Source organism: Arachis ipaensis, chromosome B9 (genome assembly GCF_059453495.1).
Source record: "Arachis ipaensis isolate K30076 ecotype BB chromosome B9, ASM5945349v1, whole genome shotgun sequence".
Lineage (NCBI taxonomy): Eukaryota > Viridiplantae > Streptophyta > Magnoliopsida > Fabales > Fabaceae > Arachis > Arachis ipaensis.
In genome coordinates this window covers 159,763,596-159,780,423 of record NC_142444.1, presented here as the reverse complement: position 1 = coordinate 159,780,423, position 16,828 = coordinate 159,763,596, and the positions used below count along the sequence as shown (strand labels likewise).

General features: G+C 34.5%; 2 protein-coding genes across 3 annotated transcripts; both read left to right on the top strand.

Moving 5' to 3' along the window:
* Positions 1–2,531: 2,531 nt before the first annotated feature.
* On the top strand, positions 2,532–7,372 carry LOC107617522 (O-fucosyltransferase family protein). Of its 2 annotated transcripts, none has more exons than XM_016319294.3 (9): positions 2,532–2,849; positions 2,947–3,109; positions 3,244–3,322; positions 3,424–3,494; positions 3,581–3,669; positions 4,369–4,492; positions 4,574–4,857; positions 5,953–6,082; positions 6,259–7,372. In XM_016319294.3, exons 1-9 carry the CDS (start codon positions 2,842–2,844, stop codon positions 6,847–6,849), a joined length of 1,539 nt encoding a protein of 512 aa, XP_016174780.1. In that variant the 5' UTR covers positions 2,532–2,841; the 3' UTR covers positions 6,850–7,372. The 2 variants fall into 2 exon arrangements, with proteins under 2 accessions (XP_016174780.1, XP_016174781.1); XM_016319295.3 differs by having other exon boundaries at positions 2,604–2,849; positions 3,244–3,338.
* Positions 7,373–10,382: 3,010 nt separating this feature from the next.
* On the top strand, positions 10,383–16,466 carry LOC107617523 (phosphoglucomutase). The gene is made up of 22 exons (XM_088497966.1): positions 10,383–10,748; positions 10,836–10,901; positions 11,531–11,575; positions 11,662–11,754; positions 11,856–11,908; positions 12,122–12,173; positions 12,277–12,345; positions 12,527–12,595; positions 13,082–13,204; positions 13,312–13,364; positions 13,926–14,004; positions 14,094–14,158; positions 14,236–14,303; positions 14,563–14,681; positions 14,765–14,839; positions 14,956–15,071; positions 15,253–15,394; positions 15,534–15,615; positions 15,698–15,744; positions 15,835–15,912; positions 16,019–16,124; positions 16,225–16,466. Exons 1-22 carry the CDS (start codon positions 10,530–10,532, stop codon positions 16,290–16,292), a joined length of 1,887 nt encoding a protein of 628 aa, XP_088354092.1. The 5' UTR covers positions 10,383–10,529; the 3' UTR covers positions 16,293–16,466.
* Positions 16,467–16,828: the final 362 nt, after the last annotated feature.

Below are 16,828 nucleotides of genomic sequence, written 5' to 3'. Positions count from 1 at the left end.
AACCGAAAATCAAACGTATCTCGGATGCAGTGATCCCGTTATGTGTAATAGGACTCGCTGGTCATATCTCGGGTGCACCTGAGATATAATAAGAGAGCATCTCGGATACACTGAATTCCGAGATATGCTCATTTTTGACATGGGGCACTGCATCCGAGATACGTGTAAGGAAGCAAAACAGGGGCACTGCATCCGAGATATAGTCAAGATTATAATTAGAGTCTCAGCACCCAAGATATGTTGTACAATAAGTCTATTTATAGAGACCATCCTAATACCTCTCCTCACACAATTCACAAACTATTCTTTTCTTTGTCTTTCGATTTTGCTCTGATGGAGAACAATCAATACTTTTTTGTGGTGGTTTATCCGAATGGGATAGTCAGACACGGTGATGAAGGAGTGATATTTGAGTTGACAACACTGTGATGCTGCGCACTTACCGGGTTGATACCCTAGATGTGCGTTAAAGACGATCATGCTGCGTAATATGGAAGGAGTAGGAACAAAGGAGGTTGGGAGAATTGCATATAGATTTCTGTATGCGCTTCCGAACGGTAGATTTACAAACCGGTTATTCTGGATAGATGGGGATCAGCATGTGAAGGTCATGCTCGACTTACATGTGCAACTAATATCCCAACATATGATGGAGTTGTATGCTGTGGTCCGAGATGTAGTTGTTGGGGATGGGCTGTCTCCTCCGGGTCCTGAAGTCGTGCCGCTCGAGACGGCACCAATCCACTATGACCAGCCTCATGATAGTGCCGATGATTCCGACAATGAAGGTGATTCCACCTATGTTGTCGGGTCCGAGTCGTCGAGTGATACAGTGTTAGAGGATGAATTTGTGCCGGAGACTCCCAATGGCAGCGTCAGTAGGTTTATGCTACCTTCGTTCGCCTTTGGCCATTGCTCGACTGTCGGATGTTCTTAGCCATTACCAGACGTGGGTGTCCCAATGCACCCCACTCGGATCCATGACGACGCATGCAGTTTAGGGTTTAGGTCTTTTTGTTCTAATGTTGTTACTTTGATGTACTCAATGTTATTAAATGTGTTTAATGTGTAATGAAACATAATTTCTATATAACTAGTTACCTTCGATTGTTATGGGACCATTTTTCATTCATAACATTACAATATTTTCATAAAAAAAGCATACAATATATTTATAACATAAGATCTTGACTATATCTCGGATGCAGTGCCCCTATTTTGCTTCCTTGCACGTATCTTGGATGCAGTGCCCCATGTCAGAATATGAGCATATCTCGAATGCAATGTATCTGAGATGCTCTTTTGTTCATAATTCGAGTGCACTTAGGATATGACCAGCGCGTCCCGTATCACAAATCAAAGTTACTGCATCCGAAATACGTGTGTTTTTCGGTTTCTCCCATTATATCCGAGATATGACTCCAAATGTAATTTAGTAAATACTTATACGTTTATTTAAATCGATAAATATTATTTTTTTAATTTAAATAAAAAAAGTCACTTAATTAAATTGGGTATTAAATTCGATAGTTAAAATGAATAAAAAAATCTTATTATACCTAATTTTAATTGGTTTGAATATCAGATTGGAAAATTGTAAAATCAAACCGATTTGATTATCCAATTATTTAATATATTATATTAAAAAATAAAAAAGAATAGTATTTATATAATTTTTATTAACTTTAATTTTACCTAATCTACCATTTTTATTAACTTCAAAAAGCATATAAGCTTTGTGAAATTATTAAGCATAAAATCGACCTAACTTATTAGGTAACTATCTTAAATATAATTCTTCTGGACCTCCAAAAAAATATCAATATAAATAAAATGCTCAATAAATCACTCAATAATTTCAAAAAATTTATAATCTTATACACTTCAATTATGAATTGCTTCAAATAACTTAAAATTCTTCCAAAAGTGAAATCTTGTAATGATGATAGCTTGTATAATTTCTTTCATTGCTACAGAAACTTGTTTAAATTTTAATAATTTTTTATCATTTGCTTTTTTGTTTTTTTTTTTTATCTTTAAAAGATGAAGTATCACTGATAGATAGAGTGATATATGAAATTTGTGTAGTTAGAGCTATTGAAATACTATTATTTTCATATTCAAAAGTATTGAAACTCTTTAAATAAATTTCATTATTCATTTATATCTCATCAATATCATTAAAATTGATGTCCTTTTTATCTGACCATCTTTATTATTTTGTTTAATAGTCTCACTTTGATATCTAATTGCTATATCTTAAAATCAATAATAAGATTAAATTCATATGCATTGTTAGCTTAAAAATATATATATAAGTATCTAATTAATTATACCTTCCTTTTTTGGTAAAGTAATTAATTATATTTTATGGTAAGGACTAAGGAGTTTAAACTTTTTGTTCTTGGTCTTAGGAGTTTTTTTTAGTATGAATGTATGATAGATTGGACAACAACTAATATTCAGTGTACACACTCAGTCACGTCTTAGGAGTTTAAGCTTTTATTTTTTTTTTAAATAAGATCCAATTTGTTTTTAACAGTGGCCATTTTACTAAACCAAAACTGAGGCCCATAATAGGGCCCAGTGGCTTGCACGAAGCCAGCTTCCATTTTAATTTTCCTGAAGCCTTTCCACTCACAGTGACTTCGCCTTTTATCTTCCACCGCCGTTCGCCACCGACAACCGCCACTGCTGGCGCCACATATGATAGCTCTGGCACTGCATCCATTTCTCTTCCATTATTAGCAACTACTGTTCCCTACTTCACCTTCGTCCACTACCGAATAATAACGTGAAAGTTCTGGATCCGTAGAAGAACAGAGCCATTGGATCTCAACCATGAGGAGGTAGGGGATGAAGTAACGCATAGATTCAAGCTCGATTGTGACCTTGATTTCGGAGTTGAATCAAAATCACTGTATTGCTGTTGTTCATTTGTTGCAGAGCTGGCTTTCACAGGCAGCATGCAAGGCAAGGCGTAGGGTCAGGGTTCAAGGCCATGGTTGTGAAGCTCTCGGTTGCAGCTCTGGTGCTCTTGATCTGCACCGTATCTTTGTTCTACTCTTCAACTGGAACTTCAAATGCTCCATCCAGTTATCGCTCTGAGGTCGGTGCAAATCCTCACTCAGACTTTTTTTTTAATCTTACGAATTTTCTATCGAATGTTTAGATTCGCTAGCGATTTTTTGTTCTCGATACGTAGTTTCATGTTTTTTTCTTTTTATTTTGATTGAACAACAGATCCGTTTAGCAGAACTTTGGAACAATGCTGATTCTGGTGGTTGGAAGCCATCTTCGGCACCACGAACCCATTGGCCCCGTATCTATCTGTTCTTGTAGTTACAGACTGTTTCTTATGTCATGCAAGATTCTGGAACTCTCTGTTGCTGTAATTTGATGATAATTTGATGTTTTTGGCAGCTCCTCCTACTGAGAGCAACGGCTATTTGCGTGTTCGATGTAATGGTGGGCTAAATCAGCAGCGTAGTGCAGTTTGTACCTTTTCCCTACGACTGTAAACTGTATTATATGTGCTGCTATTCTGTTTATGCTGATAGATTGTGTTTCCGTGGTGTAGATATCTAATGCTGTTCTTGCTGCTCGAATCATGAATGCTACGCTGGTTCTACCAGAGTTGGATGCAAACTCATTTTGGCACGACGACAGGTAAGTATCTTAAATTTAATTCTTCACATACTTCTGACCTACAGCGTATTATTCTTCAGATTCTGAATTCAGATAGTGTTTTGTTTGGGAAAGGAAGGACAAAAAGAGGCTAAGTTGTTTGTCGTGAACATATATGTTATTGTGCATTTTAAGTAAAACTTTTAGTTAATTAGTTTACATTGCTAGAGGTAGAAGTTAACGGTTTGAATATAAACATGAATATGATTTATGATGGAACACTATGATGTTACCTGATCTATTTTGCTCACTTCACACCTAGTTTGACAAGGCTTAGTAATTGTTGTTATATTGACAAAGTTTAATCAATTTCAAGTTGTTAATACATCAAGGAATCTTTAACTTTTTTTTTTTTGGTAGTACTTGACTTGTATTAATTCCATAAATTTAAATTTGTATATTGTATAGTTGTAGCTATTATCAAATGCTAGCTACTTGATAAAATACTTCTGAAAAAAGTGCCTTAAATCTATAGGTGGTTGACCTTAGCTAATTTGTAATGACATATTTGTAATAGTGTCCAGTCTTAGTTTTAGTTAAAAACAAACTGAATCTTTTGGAGACGAAGCTAAACAGACATAAAATGCGGAATCCCCTTTTATGATTGTAGAGAAGCTGGTTTAATCGACTGTCGTGAAGCAATGTCAAAGTACAATATGTTCTTTTGTCTTTTTTATGCAGTGGTTTCCATGGTATCTATGATGTTGAGCATTTCATCAAGACACTGAGGTATGATGTAAAGATTGTTGAAAGCATTCCAGAAAATCAGAAAAATGGCAAAAAGAAGAAAATAAAAGCATTACAGGTAGCTATGATAATTTGATCATTGATTAACAGTTGGAAATTATGTCTATTTCGTGGATAATGTTTGAATATTTTGATACAGATGCGTCCCCCTAGAGATGCTCCCATAAGTTGGTATACGACTGATGCTCTCAAGAAAATGAAGGAACATGGTGCCATCTATCTTACACCCTTTTCACATCGCTTAGCTGAAGAAATTGACAATCCTGAGTACCAAAGGTTGAGGTGCAGAGTTAATTATCATGCTTTAAGGTTCAAGCCGCATATCATGAAGCTAAGTCAATCAATCGTTGATAAGCTACGTGCACAAGGCCCCTATATGTCCATACATCTTCGGTTTGAGATGGATATGTTGTCATTTGCTGGGTAAGTTATCTGTGTTACAACACTGAACAATTATCTCTGCTGGTGCATGCTTATCAAATATCAATTGAGCTTGGACATTGGGTAAATGGTGCTTTGTGCCTTCCCCCAATCAAGAGTTAATTGCATGCTTTTCTATGCATAGGCTATGATTTTCAGTGTGTAGACCATGTTTTGTCAGATTATCGTGTAGCCATGTAGGTAAATTTGTCAGTAGGTTAAAATGAGGAGAGTTTCCATATATCAATGTACCTACATTGGTTCTCTAATTGCTACTCTAAAAGTATTGTATCAATATTTTCTTTAATGTTGGATCCCTGGAGAACATTGCATATTTCTTGATTGACAATTTATAATTTATGATGGATTTTTATATTTGATTTACTATCAAGCATATTTGCCCCAGTATGTTTTCTAAATGGTGTATCTCTTATAGGGCAATTTTGATGGTACAGACAGTTTAGCCTCAATTATTTTGCTGATTTCTTAAAAACTTAGTGTTGGCTTTTGTAGTTTTCTGATTCTTTATAGATATTGGCTTCATCTCTATGGGATTTGAGTTAATTGCAACTATATATATATTGTGTCTGTGTGAAAAAAAAAAAAAAAAAGAAATACATGAAAGAGATGAAGGGGCTATCAAGATGGGTTTGGGGCAGGGGAGAGTGTCTGTCTTTAGCTTGTGTTGAAACTTGAAAGCAATGTTGTCAAACTGAGATTCTACCTAGGATTGGAGAAACTGTATCAAGTGATAACGTGGAAATTTACTCAGTAGAACCATGGTTTTGATTCAGGGGAAGCTTCTGGCATGCTCTCTTATTTTAGCATATGTTAATCAATGGGGTTGATGTGTTCAAAACAAATTTAGCTGCATGGTTTGAAGTATGTAGCAGTTGGGAACTTTTGATGTCATAATTGGAGTTCATTAAGTTCTCATGTATGCATCAGAGTCCAGGGATACCTTCCCATTAGTATCTTGATTGTTTGACAAATGCTGGTTGAAGACTGATTTATTGGTAGATAAATGAACTTCTTTTAAAATAAAATGTAATTCTTCTGTTGCGAACCTACTCATGTCAAATATGAATATGATTGTAGATGCTTTGATATATTTACACCTGAGGAGCAAAAGATTTTGAAGAAGTACCGAGAAGAAAACTTTGCACCAAAAAGACTAGTCTATAATGAAAGAAGGGCCATTGGGAAATGCCCATTGACTCCAGAGGAGGTAAAATCAGTTTGTTCTGAGCGTTTTTTACACTGATTGTGTCTGGTGAATGGATTAACCTTTAAAATCATGCTGCTGAATGCTGATTACAAATTTAGAATCTTTTGAAGATTATAATACCGGTGTTTTATTTAGGAGGATGGACTTAACTCTTTTGAAGATTATAATTACTGCAGGTTGGTCTTATTTTACGTGCACTGGGTTTTGACAATTCTACCAGAATATATCTAGCTGCTGGTGAACTATTTGGTGGGGAGCGATTTATGAACCCGTTTCGAAGTTTGTTCCCTCGACTGGAGAATCATTCTTCAGTGGAAAACTCAGAAGAGCTTGTTCAGAACACTAGGGGATTGGCAGGTTCTGCTGTGGATTACATGGTCTGTCTTCTTTCTGACATCTTCATGCCAACATATGATGGCCCAAGCAACTTTGCGAACAACCTCCTCGGGCATCGCCTTTATTATGGCTTTCGGACTACAATCAGACCTGACAGAAAAGCTCTTGCTCCTATCTTCATCGACAGGGAGAATGGGCGTACAGCAGGTTTTGAAGAAGCTATTAGGAAAGTCATGCTTACAACCAATTTTGGTGAACCTCATAAACGAGTTTCTCCGGAGTCTTTCTATACAAATTCTTGGCCCGAATGCTTCTGCCAAACATCTGCAAAGAACCCTGCTGACAGATGTCCACCAAATGATATTCTGAATATTCTCGATAACGGATTACAGAAAGAAGCAACAGAGCAGACAAATTCCACAATATCTTGAGCATAAACATAAGAAGTACTCAGTGACTTTCGGCTGATTATTCTTTTACTCTTCGGTAACGAACTGCTGCATGCCATATACGGAGAAGGGATGAGAGCTCCTCTTATCCGATCCAGATTTTCAGGTGATATTTTTTTTTTTATCTTCTATCACTATGTTGTCTATCAAGGGAGTTATATAGTTAGATTTGAGAATTGAAGGCGCCCATTTGTATATTTGCATTCTTTAGTTATACTTGTGGACAATGGAAGGAAACCTACGAGAGAAAATTTGATAACGGAGCTGGAAATGTGATTGGAATCATATGAATTTAGGAAAAAATTAACCACACAAATGATGGTCCTTGCCCTAGGCCTGTAATCGCTGTGCGTGAGGAAACCATTACATAGGAAGGATGAAAACTATGGCAGATAAATTGTTAGATATTTGAAGGGATGCTAAAGTAACACTGTCAAATTTATGTTTTATTTATTTATATTTTCATGGATAGTGAGGGAGATTAACATAATCTCTGGTTCAATTATTCCCGCTTTCTATATTTATTCGATCTTATATGTTTTGACTGATGTTAATGTTATCGAACATTCAATGATTCAAATAAGATGATGATAATTAAAAGAATATCTTAATTTTGATGGACATAGTGTAAAATGTTTTATATCGTTTAAAAAGTAGTTATTTTTGCAGAGTAATATTATGTGATTAGATGTATTTAGAAAATTATTTTATATTGAAAAATATTATAATTAAATATCCTAATATTTAAGAAAATGATTAAGATGGATATTGATATGAATTGACGGTGCAAAGTGCACACATACAAACAATTGACAATCGCCATTGCATCTTCTTTGATGCTGCGTCGGGAAAAAATGGTATCCTATTAAAATATGGTTGTTGTATGAGTACGAAAGATTAAACTTTGTTAAAAGGTTATGCTATATATTTAAGTATTTTTTTTATTTAAGTTTTATTCAAGTAGGTTGAATACCAACAAAAATTATTCTCATTAAAAGAGCGTTATTATACGCGTTTTATCTTCTTCTTCTCTTCCGAGCTTCTTCTTCTTCTTTCCTACTCTTCTTTTTCTTCTTCTTTTATATACATGCATTTGTCCTCTTCTTTTTCAAATTTACGTGTACCTTCTCCTCCTTTTTTGCGCACGCATATTCTTCTCCTCCTCTTCCTCTTTCCTCCTTCTCTACTTCTTCTTTTCCTCTTTTGTTATTGTCATCACCAACCCTACTAACATTTTGCTAATGGATTATTTTTTTAAATGATTGAATGGATGCAGATATTTTAAATCTGAATTGAATTGAATTGATAATCTCTAAATTGTAGCAGAGGTGTTTCGAATTTGATTTTATATAATGGATTATATTTCATTCATTCAATACTATACAATTGTTTCACCATGAGTTCGTGTTCGATTCATTATGCAGCTTAGGGGTGTGCATGGCCCGGCCCGACCCGAAGACCCGCCCTGGTCCCGAACACTTTAGGGACTAATTTGATGTGATTTCATCGGGTCTAGGGCCAGGTATGGGTCTCAAAAGTAGACCCGGTCATTATTTCGGGTCGGGTCCGGGCCATAGTTCGGGTCACCCGAAATCGGCCCGGTGGCCCGGTCATCATACACAATTAATATTTTGTGTTATTAGTGATGGATGATGGCTATTATTATGTGAAATTTAAGTATTATAAACCTTAATATTTTGTGTTATTAGTCATTATATATAAGACTATAAGTTAATGTTTTATGTTTAAAATGCATAAGACTTTAGACTAATGCATAATCTTGTGTTATTTGTATTGATTTAAATATTTGGTGTTATTAGGCAATATTAGTATTGATTATGGTTATACTTTAATTTTAGAGAAGAGTTAGTTCTTATTATATTTTTCTAAGTGAATTTTACCATGTCAAATAATGGTTGGAGTCTTAGAAATTTGGATATTTTTACATGCTAACTTACAAGAAGGTATCAAAGTAATATAATGTTAACGGCCCGGTTTTCACCCGGTTTTTACCCGGTATAATCGTGGCCCAAAAGTGTATAGGTTTCATCGGGTCTAGGGTCGGATTCGGGTCTAACAAATAGGCCCGGTATATATTTCGGGCCGGATCTGGGTCACATCAAACCCGGTTTCACCCGGCCCATGCACACCCATTGCAGCTGTTTGAATTTGATTTTATATAATAGATTATGTTTTGTTCATTCAGTACTATACAATTGTCTCACCATGAGTACGTGTTCGGTTCATTATGCAGAAATATGTTTGAATTTGATTTTATATAATCGATTATGTTTCGTTCATTCAATATTATACAATTGTTTCACCATGAGTACGTGTTCGGTTCATTATGCAGAAAGTTATTCGAATTTGAATTTATATAATGGATAATGTTTCATTTATTTTGTATTATACAATTGTTTCACCATAATAACATGTTCGGTTTATTTCTGTTCTGCGCAATTCAAAATTCTTCCTCCTCACCTTCTACTGCTTCTTCACCAAGGAAAAAAAAGGAGGAAAAGACAAGAAAAACATACTGCAGCAACAATAACAAAAGAATGACGATAAGGAGAAAACACGTGAAGAAAAAGGAACGAAGAGAATGAGGAGGAGGAGGAATGTCAAGAAGAAGACGAAGAAAAAGACACTCCGTACGTAAACGAGCGTGAGAAGAAGAAGAAGCTCGGGGAGAAGAGAAGAAGCGTGAGGAAAGAAGAAAGCGAAAAAAGTGCGTGACCTAAAATTGCTTAGATGAATTTGGATGCAAAATTGTTTGGATGTGGAGAATATTTCTTTGTTAAAATTAAAATAAAGATATAATTGCAAAAAATTAAATTATCTAATGCTGATAAGTCTAGATTGGATTAGGTAATATGTTTTTTTCTTAATTAAAACTGAAAATGGATCTAATATAATCTTTTTCTTTTTACAATAGAGATTAATTCAAATATACACACACAAATATATATATGCACTTTTGAAAAAAAAGAATTATATAACATAAAAATTGTATTGATTTAAAAATAAATTTAGAAAGATCCTACAGAATCTATAATTCTAATATTAATCCCTTGCGCGGAGAGGACGGGTAACTAGTTCCTTGAAAGCGATCTATACGACTTGTATTTAGCTATTTGCAGTTGTCAGGAACCAAGAGGGGATCTGTAATAAATGTAAATCTTAACCGTTCCTTAATCTACGAACCTAAGACGTTGCTTAATCTTAAATCATGGAGAGCTTCAAAAGCTGGTGACAATCACATGATCTTGTTGAACTTGAACGGTTGAACCCAAAAAGATAAGTGGCCCCACTTTACATGTGGCATTCATTTGTATCCCACCTCAAACCTCACACTCTCAGCTCAAAAATTAAAATTAAAAAATAAAATAAATATCATATCATATCAAAATTAGAAAGAGAAAAACATATATAAATTAAATAACAATATTATTTTTAAATTAAAATTAATCATTAATATATTTATATATATAAATATAGTTTAATTTATTTTTAATATATATATTTTATATTAGAAGCTAATTTTTAGCAGTTGATTTTATTGTAATAAACACAAATAGAGACAAAGAATGAGTTCATCATCACTTAATCAAGCTCAACATCACTCAGCTGTGTCAGTGTGAGTGTCTTGTAACAAATTAACAATGGCGTTCTCTTCTTCTATGATTAACAGCTTCATCCTCTCTTCCTTTAAACCCCAACAATCCATCCTCTCTTTTCCCTCCAGCTCGTATGGTGATTCCTTCAAACCTCGAAAGCCTCTTCTTCCCTTCAGAATCCGCTCTGTTCCAACGTTAATAAGAGCCACTTCATCGTCATCCTCTTCTTCTCCCGCAACCATTGCCGAACCTGAAGGCATTAAGGTTTTCTTTCCATTCTCTCTTCGCACTTTTTCTTTTGTTTTCCGATGAGCTATGGAATTCTAACCTCTTTCTTCTTGTGTTCTGAAGATTAATTCAATTCCAACCAAACCAATCGAAGGGCAAAAGACCGGTACCAGTGGACTTCGAAAAAAGGTATTTGGTTGTTTCTGTCTTTGTTGAAATGTGAGATTTGAGATTTGTTCCTTTGTTGTTTGTAGCAATAGAATCTGTGACTCGTGGCACATTATTCTATTCATAAATCATATAATTATCTTCGTTGGAGTTTCAAGTTTGATCAACCGAGGTGATCGTTTGACTCCTTCGATGAATTTTTCTTCCAAATATGCTTGATCAAAAAGCTCTTATTTGGATTTCTCTCTTCCGTTTTCACTGATCATTGCTTAGGTGACTGGTAAAGTTATTGATCGACAATGTATCTAGACTTGACAATGTAATAGAATCAAACTGTTATCCGTCGGGCGTTTAGCTTTCTGTGTATATATTTATGTTAATTGTGTAATAATGAAATTCTTACACCTCCTTATGCTAGCTAGTATCTTGTGCTTAGGCATGTTTATAACTCGCCACACTTGGCAATTATTTTTATTTTTCTCAATTGTATTGATAAGTTTTGCTTATATTGTTGTTTACTAGTTAGCTGATAATGAGTTCAAAAGCTATAGTGTAGGGAAAGCAAGTATTTACTGGCATAACAGTAGGTCTAGAAATCGAAATCTGATAGTGGTATTCCACTTATGATTATATGCATGATTGTTTTGCAGGTGAAAGTGTTTATGCAAGAAAATTACCTCGCAAACTGGATACAGGTTGGTAGGATTCCATGGGGTGTATAATTACATGTTTTATACATAGTTTTACTTTTTCATCTAAGTAAACATTTGCGCATCTATAGGCACTGTTTAATTCCTTGCCTCCAGAGGATTACAAGAATGGTGTATTGGTGTTGGGAGGTGATGGTCGATACTTCAACCGGGAAGCTGCGCAGGTTAAGCTTTTGAATGTGTTGTTTTAGCTATCAAATTTAATTTTGTTAAGAAAATTGCTTACCCTGTATCTGATTTCTGCTGCTGTTCTCATTCACTTCAGATTATAATCAAAATTGCTGCCGGGAATGGTGTCGGAAAAATTTTGGTTGGACAGTAAGCATCTTAATCATTTGATTTTTTCAATGAATTTTTCTACAACAAATGTGAAGAACTTTGTAACACAAGATGGCAGTAAATGACATCATCATAAGGATAAAAAATCTTTGATGGACTAGTGCATCACCTTATTGTTCACACTCTTCTAGTGTGTATTAACCTGACTCTCTTCTTAATAGAAATTGAGGACAACTTATCTTTCTAATACAGGGAAGGTATATTGTCAACACCAGCTGTTTCTGCTGTGATAAGGAAGCAGAAGGCAAGCCAATCTAACTAGCTCCCTTTTTATCCTGCAGTATTTTAGCATATACCTTTTCAGCTCACTTGCTAATCATTTTTCTCATTTCCTTATACTTTAACAGGCAAATGGTGGATTTATTATGAGTGCTAGCCATAATCCTGGAGGGCCGGAATATGATTGGGGTATTAAGGTGAGTTAATATTTTTTAATTATGGGAATTGACTAATAGGTTATTTGGTATTCCATAAACATAATAAATACAGCTCTGTCGCATAAAGAAGATTTGTCTTGATATATCTGTAGCCAATTTCCATGTTGTGTGTAAGTTTGCCAGTTGGTGTTTCTGATAAATCCTATTTTATTTACCCTAGTTTAATTACAGTAGTGGACAGCCTGCTCCGGAATCCATCACTGACAAGATTTATGGAAACACACTATCTGTAAGTGTTTGTCATGCTGTCTTGCTTTTTGCATCCTTATTCTATTCTTTGAAATTATTGACTTGATCATATATTGTCTCGTTGGAGGATGAAAGTTCTCATGTAATATTGCCATTACCAATTTAGCACTTAATCTTTCTTCTTGAACTCCTTACATTACTCTACAGAATTAATTTGTTGGTGATTTTTTTCTTTTTTCATTTTTTTTTTCTTGAATGGTGCTATTAATGCATCTAAAATCTTGCACACTATTTTGCATCATCAGCCTGTTCCTATGCGGGATTACTCTAATCAGCCACTAACATGTGCTATCTTTTTTTTTTTCCTTCTGGTGAACATAAAACTTGAGCTAGGCATGAAGAAAAATAGTTGATATTGATTGGGATACTCATGGAGGAGCATGACCTAGTGACCTGTGCTTTTCTTACCTTAAAAGTTTAATGAAATTTCTATGATATTGGGCTTAGATATTCTGCATTCATGCAGATATCTGAGATAAAGATCGCTGACATTCCTGATGTTGACTTATCAAAAACTGGGGTTACAAAGTTTGGAAGCTTCAGTGTTGAAGTAATAGACCCTGTGTCTGACTATTTGGAGCTACTGGAGGTGAGAATAATTTGTCTGTATAATTAGAATCTAAAAGGACAGTTCATGTTACTTGATCTTAGCGCTATAGCTTCATTTTATTTATTCATTATTCTACATCTGTGCAGAGTGTATTTGATTTTCAGCTAATAAGGAGTCTTATATCAAGGCCAGATTTTAGGTACAATTTTCTTCATATCTGAATTGCTAATGTTAACATTATGGGATTGCATGTCCCATTTTGTTTCGTATCTGGTTCTCCCCTTGGCCTCTTTGTCTCTTTGTTTATCTGTCCCTTTTTTTCCTTTTTTCTTTTCTGCTTTGCAGCTCTAATTGTCTACAATTGTTGTTTCACATATTCTTGTTTACTGTGGCATTAATGAAAGAAGTTCTCTGTCTAATACCTTGCTCTCAATAATACTGAGATTTCCTGTTTGACAAAAAAAATTTATTCTTTTAATGCACTGTGGTTTTTAGTGTCTAGTTTTTTCTGTTTAGTCAATCTTATTTGTAACTAAAGAGGTTGACTTCCTTGCAATTCTTATGGCTTGACTTCCTGGATCTTGCATGTCTTCTTTTGGTTGTCTAATCTTTCTTGGTTGTTCTTAAGATTCCATATATAAAATTTATCATGTTTTGAACAAAGTGAGCATATCATGGCTGATGTATGTTGCTGGTTATTATGCTCACAATTTATGAAAGTCTCAGTCTTGAAATTCATTACATCTTTTTTATGTTTCAGGTTTACATTTGATGCAATGCATGCAGTTACTGGCGCTTATGCCAAACCTATTTTTGTTGATAAACTTGGTGCAAGTCCGGTATGTTTTGCCCCTTTAAAATCATTTTTAATGAGTTGAAAGTAATTTATTTGTAGTTGTTGATAACAGGTTTTAATTATGCAATGTAGGATTCAATCGCAAATGGAATCCCTTTGGAAGATTTTGGACATGGTCATCCTGATCCTAATCTAACGTGAGTTTAGCTCTTTATTTTATAAAATTGTCTTTTCACCCGAGAAAAATATATTTGATGGATTGTTCATTGGACAGATATGCAAAGGATCTTGTCAACATTTTGTATGCTGAAAATGGTCCTGATTTTGGAGCTGCTAGTGATGGTATGTGAGTTTCATGAGTTTCTTTTGTTTGTTTCTCCCCATCTAATTTCCTCAGTAAACTATTAAAATTCAATGTTGTATTTGTTGTGCAAATATTGTTATGGTACATTTATGAGAAAGGATCTATCTCGTGTAATCTGGGTCCACCACAATTGTCAACATATTGCAGAAGATGCAATTGATGTATGCTTGCACGACAATGTTTTGTCTGTTTACTTAATGTTGTTCAAGTATTTCATTTTTATTGTTTTTTCTGCAGGTGATGGTGATAGAAATATGATTTTAGGAAGATGTTTCTTCGTAACTCCTTCAGATTCTGTAGCAGTTATTGCAGCCAATGCAAGAGAAGCAATTCCATACTTCAAGGATGGTGTTAAGGTAGAAATTGTATCCACTCTTTACTGTTAGGTATAAATTTTTACAGGGAAAAAAAATGCCATTTTCCTTCATTTTAATTTCAGGGTCTTGCTAGATCAATGCCAACAAGTGGTGCTCTAGATCGTGTTGCAGAGAAATTGAACCTTCCCTTTTTTGAGGCATGTTTTAATTTATGTTATTTTGTATAATTGTTTATATTTTCTAAAACTATTTTAAATGGAGTCTCATATTTATAACCATAGTTCTTTAATAACAAAGATGGACTTGGGTTCAGGTCCCCACTGGTTGGAAATTTTTTGGGAATCTTATGGATGCTGGGAAGTTATCAGTTTGCGGGGAAGAGAGTTTTGGAACAGGCTCTGACCACATTCGTGAGAAGGATGGCATCTGGTAAGTATTCCACATGTTTTTTTAAGTTTATATAATTTGATTTAGTTTAATGTTTCCGGGCTACTACTTTGGTATATCTTGAAATTATTAGAATTCTGAAAAACAATGTTGACCATTTAGAATGGTTAAGTCTATGTGTTCTCCAAGAAAAGAAAAATTGTTGTGTATCTTGTGTTTACAGGGCTGTTTTAGCTTGGCTTTCTATTATTGCGCACCGCAACAAAGACAAGAAGGCAGGGGAGAAACTGATCTCTGTGGCTGATGTTGTGAAGGAACACTGGGCAACTTATGGAAGAAATTTCTTTTCTAGATATGACTATGAGGTAGGTGTCATCATGGCTGCAATTGAAGTTTCATTTGTAACATGATCTTGGCATTTCAGTTTTATCTTTTGATTTTCTTAGTAAAATGAGCATGGTTAAGTGTAATGGTTTATTTTACAAATCCATCTCCTTCATGTAGGAATGTGAATCTGAAGGTGCCAATAAAATGGTAGCATACCTACGAGAGACTGCATCAAAGAGCAAGACTGGTGATAAGTATGGTAAGCAAGCTGCTACTAACAATTTCTCTTAATCTTGATTATCCTTTCTTGTGTATATCATAACTGTGAAATTCTCTTGCAGGAAGCTATGTCCTCCAATTTGCAGATGACTTCACATACACTGATCCTGTGAGTTTTCACATTGGTTTACATCTTTTAGTTTAAGGTCAAGAAATTATGATTATTGCTTGATTTGGATCCAACTATTTAAATGTGTAGGTAGACGGAAGCGTGGTATCAAAACAAGGCGTTCGGTTTGTTTTTACTGATGGCTCGAGGATTATATATCGTTTATCAGTAAGTGACATCTGTTTTATTTCCCCACCATTTCTCCCTCAAGAATCTGAAATCCATACTGGAATTTATGTACAATTAAATGCAAATGTTTGCTATATTTTTTCAGGGAACTGGTTCTGCAGGTGCAACTGTTAGAGTTTACATTGAACAGTTTGAACCTGATGCCTCCAAACATGACCTTGATGCTCAAGTTGCCTTAAAACCATTAATAGGTTATATTCATTTCCAAGCCAGTAACTCTGATGTGCAGATTTGGTATTAACTGTTTTGTTTATCATTTTTTACACCATTGATTTTTCTATTGATATGCAGATTTAGCACTATCTCTGTCAAAGCTCAAAGACTTCACAGGGAGGGAGAAGCCTACAGTGATCACATAATGTACTTTATGTTAATTGTAATAATGCATATGAAGGTTGGTTGTCAAATTCAGTTTTGGTTACTCAAATATGGAGGATTATTTATGTACCAAAATAATGTATTGTAGTGACAATAATTTTGTGCTCTGCAAAAGGAGCTGATCTTTTTAAAATTAGAAAATTATATGGTACAAATCTAAATCTGTACAGATTTAAAGATTTGCTTACTTAAACCACACTTTCTAAAGCCACACTTTTCACTTAAAACCGTAGCTCTTCACAAAGAAAAGCGTCACCTAATGGAAAAAAGTAAATTAGAAGATTTAAGAGAAGAAATAATTAAGTTATCAAAATTAATAGATCAAAAATTAATGATTTTAACTAATGTTAACTGTAATGACACCGAATTCTTAAAATCAATACAAAATAATTTTTCTCAAAATCTTTATTTTACTATAAGCTTTATTGAAGGACTTCAAAAACCTGAAAAAACTTATTTTTCACACGGAATTTCTAAGAAATGTTATCATGGAAATGATTCCCCACATCTTTATCAT

Excerpts from the sequence above, each read along its gene's own strand:
- LOC107617522 (XM_016319294.3), top strand. Across the intron at positions 3,110-3,243 it reads CATCCAGTTATCGCTCTGAG|ATCCGTTTAGCAGAACTTTG; the intron begins GTCGGTGCAAAT and ends ATTGAACAACAG. Across the intron at positions 6,083-6,258 it reads GCCCATTGACTCCAGAGGAG|GTTGGTCTTATTTTACGTGC; the intron begins GTAAAATCAGTT and ends TAATTACTGCAG.
- LOC107617523 (XM_088497966.1), top strand. The coding sequence starts at position 10,530 with ATGGCGTTCTCTTCTTCTATGATTAACAGCTTCATCCTCTCTTCCTTT. Across the intron at positions 11,576-11,661 it reads ACCTCGCAAACTGGATACAG|GCACTGTTTAATTCCTTGCC; the intron begins GTTGGTAGGATT and ends GCGCATCTATAG. Across the intron at positions 13,205-13,311 it reads ACTATTTGGAGCTACTGGAG|AGTGTATTTGATTTTCAGCT; the intron begins GTGAGAATAATT and ends ACATCTGTGCAG.